Below are 5,731 nucleotides of genomic sequence, written 5' to 3' on the forward strand. Positions count from 1 at the left end.
GAGGCTACTAACCCCAAGATTCCGAGTTCGATTCCAAGCAGTGACCTGAACAATAATAATCATAATAATAATAACATCGAAAAATACCTTAGGAATGAGAACCCAGGTTCAAAATTTCCCCAAGACACCTGAAGAAGGCTGGAGGGTATATCAGCCAAAATGTTGCGTTAACAACAAACAAGATGAGGATAAATATCCGTCAAATGTAAATAATGTCATGCATATCTATTTACACTGTTTTGAGTTAATCATGTACTATCTTGCTACTGCAACATTTTGATGATGCAATTGCTTATTTTTAGAGTGACATTGTAGGGTAGGTGTGAGAGGCTGGATCTGGCCAGTTTCAACATAAAACAGGCAGAATATTTGAGCTTTGATATCACCGGTTTAAATGCTAAAGGGGTAATGAATTAATGAATGCATAATACCAAGATAGCTGGTCAGACTAATCTGCAATGATGAATGTTGAAATTTTGGTGGATCTGCCTCTCTTGTCATCATCATCACCATTTAATGCCTGTTTTCCATGCTGGCATGGGTTGGATGGTTTGACAGGAGCTGGCCAGCTGAAGAGCTGCCCATGCTCCATGCCTGTTTTGATGTGTTTTCTGGGGTTTGATTCCCTTCCTAACACCAACCACTTTACAGAATGTACTGGGTGCTTTTATGTAGGCCTGGCATGGGTGTGTTTATGTGGCATTGCCATAAGTGCTTTTTATATGGCACCAACACCCATGAGCCAGTAAAATTAGGAACACTCAGTTGGAGAAGACTCAGGGGACATGCCTGTGGACAACTATACTTTAATTTACCTTGAAATGTCTTCTGAGGCACAGCAAACTGCCAGGTATCTCAGTCAGTCTCTTGTCACCCCCTTTGTGTGGCCCAACGTCTGAAGATCCTTTCTCACAACTTCATCTCACTACTTCTTCCTGGGTCTACCCCTTCCACATGTCCTCTCCACAATTTGAGATTGGAATCTCTTCATGCGACTGTATTGTGCCATAATTTTTATGATTCTAAATCATTCTGAAACTTTTCCTTCTAGTTAAAAGTATAGAACACCAGCTACAAAACACAGTTTCCCAAAACTTGAATCAGGATTCACTAGATTTCTGAAAATCTCTGTATACCTTCTTATCTTGAGATAAGAGTACAATAAAGATAATATTTTTATTGATAGTTAATGTAACAGTGTTCAATAATCCATTACTATCACTGTGATATAGTGTATTGTGATAACTGGAACAAGATAAACAACAGCTTTGAGTGACATAGCACACATTCTATGTAAACTTACAAAATTATCTGAGTGGCTGGTTGCAATTTTTAAGTACTTTATCTACTTTCCAATAGACAGCTCTCTTCAGCATATTTATTTTATATTCAATGTTGTTGCAAGTAGCTCTTTTGAATATGCAAACAACAATCAGTATTAAATGTCTAGAGTTGCATCATTTAGATAAACATCTACATGATCCCTACTTCTGAGGGTTTGTGTAGAAGAGCATCTTCTACAGCAGAAGGGCTTAGAAGACGCCTTTCTACAGCCAGAGGGCATCTGGCTGTAAAAGTCTGTCTTCACAAATTCCATCCGATCCACATAAGTATTGAGAAGTGGATGATGCTGATGATGATAATGATGATGATGATGATAATGATAATGATAATGATGATGACGATGAGGATGATAATGATGAGGATGAAGATGAGGAGGAGGAGGAGGAGGAGGGAGAAGAGGATGATGATGGAGACGAGGAGAAGGATGATGATGAATATGTTGATGAAGCTGATGTTGATGATGAGGATGATGATGATAATGATATATTGTATACACACACACACACATACACACTCATACATACACACATACTACTCTCTCACTCTTGTATCTCTCACCCCTTTTTCTCCTGTTTCTCACACACATATGCATGCACTTCTATTTCACCTTTTCTCTCTCACTTTTACATGCACCTTCCTTCCTCTCTCTCTCTCTGTCTCCCCCCCTCTCTCTCTTTATAAACTGTCTTCTGATCCAAAGCCCACGTTTTCACGACAGACATCAAACAGAATGTCAATGGCATTAACTTCCCCTATCATAGGAGACAAGCAAAGACCTTACATAATGCACTTCAATAAACTTGGTTTTTCTTTTAGCAGAGGTTCCTGAATTTCAACAAAGTTAAGTTATCAAAAGAAAATCTTATATTAAATATTTGGCCATAACTATATTATTGCAGTAACCAACAGAAGAAGGGATGTGCAGGCATGGCCTTGTGGTTGAGAAACTTGCTTTCTAACCTTGTGGTCTTCAGCTAAGTTTCTTCTATTGTAGCTTTAGGCTGACCACTTGGTGGCTGGAAACTGAAAGAAGCTTGTCATGTGTGTGTGTGTGTGTGTGTGTGTGTGTGTGTGTGTGTGTGTGATTGTGTGTACCATTGTCTAGACATCATGTAATGGTTGTAAATGAGATCCAGCAAGATTGTTCATTTCCTGTCTTCCCTGATAAACACATGTACCTTGAGAAAATATTACCTTGCTAGGAAATAGGTGAGGGATATCTGGCTGTAGACAATCTGCCTCAACAAATTCTGTATGACCCCTTACATGCTGAAAAATAGCTGTTAAATGATGACGATGATAATGAATAGGTGGAGGAGGAGAATGATGATGATGATGATGATGATGATGAAGATAATGTCAATGATGACGATGATAATGATGACAATGATGATAATGATGACACACTTATACATGAATTTATTCTTGTTTTTGCTTTCCTTGTTCATTACTTGTTTCCTTTTTTGTTCTTTTTTTTTTTTTAGGCAGCCCGTGTAAACTCTGCATGCAAGCGTTTCCATAACGATGCTTTATCGTTTGCAGCCAATGGATATAAAGCTCTACCTCAAGCTGAACTCGATTCCTATGTGTTATTCACAAGCAATGCAAAACTCAGAGTAATGTATTAATTATATACACTACATACATATATATATATGAATATATACACTCACCTTCTCCCCCCCCCCACACACACACACATATGTATTCAGACTTATGTTGGGAAAAAGTGGCAATAGCTCGATAGTTTGTTATTGAAAATTCCAAAGATCAATGTCTACTTATTGTTAGTGTGTTACTAAGTTGTTACTTGTTGCCACACGGCTGGTAAAAATATTTGTTGATCATGTGCGTACCTTCATAAATTATTCAAAGTGAAAATTTTATTTTAAAGACTGTGTTGTGTTGTCTATATGTTGAAAGACATATGGAAACACACACAGACACACACAGACACGCACGCACACACACACACACATACACACACAAACACACACACACACACTCACACACATGCACACACATACACAAACAACCGCACCACTGAATGTATTATATATATAAATATATATATATAATATATATATATTATAAATATATATATATATATATATATATATATATATGTATATATATAGTCTTTTTTTTATGTCTGCATTGCATTGTGTCGACAGACTTGCACATAAAATTCCTGCATTTTTAATCAAAACTTGTTAATTACTAAAATGACAACACTACCTATTTATCTACCTTTCACACACACACACACACACACACACATACATACTCTCTCTCTCTCTCTCTCTCTCTCTCTCCCTCCCTCTCTCTCCCCCTCTCTCTCTCTCTCTCTCACTGTATTTCATTCTCAACAACAACTTTTTTCTCCTCTTTTCCCCTTTCTCTACACAAATATTGTTATAGACAGACACACAGACAGACAGAAATCAGCTTCTGTTTTATAATAAAAGATTATGTTTTTAAAGAAGAGGCATTATTCAACTTTATTTAACTTTAATTTGTAGATGTTACTTGTAAATATAATTTTGGAGGAGATTAATCCAGCCAGTATTTGCAAGGAAAGATCTGTATAAAAACATTAAGTAGCATAGCTGTAGTCAATGATCTACTTTCATATGCATTATTTATGGGTGAAATGAATAACAAAGATACATCATCCCATACGAAAACTGTTGGAGTTAGTTATAAATCCATTGCAATGTTCAAAACCCTTCTCTATTATCAGCAGGTATCTCAGTGCTGCAAGTGTTTCACCCCTTAGCCTGTATGCTTTGCCTGAATGGATATGGAATTAGTTTTTTCCTATGGACATGTGTCACCTACGTTCAGATGAAAGCAACTCAAGATGCTGCAATAATTTGTTATACATGGCTAGTATTAATAACAAACAACAAACATTTTCAATTTTGAAAGGCTTAACTCCTAGTCAGACTGTCTTACCAACTCCTAGTCAAACTGTCTTACCCATTCTAGCATGGAAAGCAGATGCTAAATGATGATGGTAATGACGATGATGATGCATAGTGACTATGTTTCAATATGGTTGACTGAGTCCAGATTGTTGTATCTTCTTGAAGAATGATACTAAAATTTCCTTCACAGGAATAGCATATTTTTTTTTTTTTTGCAGTTAAGTGTTTCAGCTATATTTTGATAATGGTTTGCTTTAACAGATTACAGAGTTGCTTGTGGGTGAGTGGGAGTGAAAAAATAACATGTCTATATTTTGCAATAATTTTTCTCTATCATGGTTTTTACCAAATAATCTTTCAATTCTTCTTTATACTTTCAGGCCAAACTGTTCCAGATTCCAATAATGGCTCATTACTTAGTAGGAGTTTTGGTTTTCGCTTGTTTCCTCTTCCCAATTCTTTTCCAGACAGGTGTCTTGAAAATTAAACCTGCAAAGAAATCATGGTATTCTTGAAATGGTGTTTAAATGTTCCTGTACATAGAAGCTATTGATTTTTATGGCAAGATTGAGTTATACTAATGACTATAACATTGTTTAAAAATATAATATATGCCTATATAATTATATATTTATCTACATGCGTGCATGGGTATATGTATGGTTGTATGAGAGTTTGTGAGTAAGTATGCATTGAATTTTGCCATGTATTTGTGTATGAATATATGTATGTGTTTAACGTTGCTTATGTGTTTGTGTATTTATGTATGCCTGTATGACTATATATGCTTATATGCATGTATGTATGCATATATACAGGCTTGCATGTATGTATGCATATATGCACATATAGATATCTATAAGTATAGTACTCACCAAAAACAACAGGGTAATTTTTACCTTCTTTCAGTAATTCCTGATGTTTATGCTTCAAGCCTTGATCCATATTCTTCTTGTGGCTCATTTAGTATTCTTTCAGTTATTTTTCTTTTACTCATTCTCTTTTGTTATCCTCACTGTTTCACATATTCACTGCTTTTCTCTTCTTCTCTAGCTTTCTATCATCTCTCCCCTTCTCTCTCCCTCTCTGTCTCTGTAACATTGAAAAACAGATTCAAAAATCTCTCAGATGTAACTTAAATTTCTAGTCAATACTAATTTTATAAAGTCTATATCTACAAGCATATATAAATACATACATACATGCATACATACACATATTTATGCATATATACATATATATATATGTCCATGTATGTATATCTGTCTGTGTATCTCTCTCTCTCATTCTCTCTCTATATATTATATGTATATTATACATACATACATACATACATACATACAGACAGACAGACAGACAGATAGATAGATAGATAGATAGATAGATAGATAGATAAACTTGCTTGGAAATGGATGCATGGCGTTCAATCAAATAATAATATAAATAGTATATATATA

General features: G+C 35.3%; 1 protein-coding gene and 1 long non-coding RNA gene across 2 annotated transcripts in view; one reads left to right on the forward strand and one right to left on the reverse strand.

Annotated features, from left to right (window-relative positions):
• LOC106874396 (uncharacterized) overlaps positions 1–5,154 on the forward strand; it is a 68,005-nt gene extending 62,851 nt beyond the window's left edge. The window contains exons 11-12 of the mRNA XM_014922121.2: positions 2,829–2,960; positions 4,655–5,154. Coding sequence (XP_014777607.1) covers positions 2,829–2,960; positions 4,655–4,789 — 267 coding nt within the window. The 3' untranslated portion in view covers positions 4,790–5,154. The remainder of the gene's footprint in view (positions 1–2,828; positions 2,961–4,654) is intronic.
• The window catches only part of LOC128247900 (uncharacterized), a 31,578-nt gene that overhangs the window by 1,504 nt on the left and 24,343 nt on the right, over positions 1–5,731 (reverse strand). Inside the window, exons 2-3 of the long non-coding RNA XR_008264215.1 lie at positions 5,150–5,366; positions 4,621–4,763 (exon numbers count right to left, since the gene is read on the reverse strand). This is a non-coding gene — a long non-coding RNA (uncharacterized LOC128247900). The remainder of the gene's footprint in view (positions 1–4,620; positions 4,764–5,149; positions 5,367–5,731) is intronic.

This window comes from Octopus bimaculoides, chromosome 5 (genome assembly GCF_001194135.2).
Source record: "Octopus bimaculoides isolate UCB-OBI-ISO-001 chromosome 5, ASM119413v2, whole genome shotgun sequence".
NCBI lineage: Eukaryota > Metazoa > Mollusca > Cephalopoda > Octopoda > Octopodidae > Octopus > Octopus bimaculoides.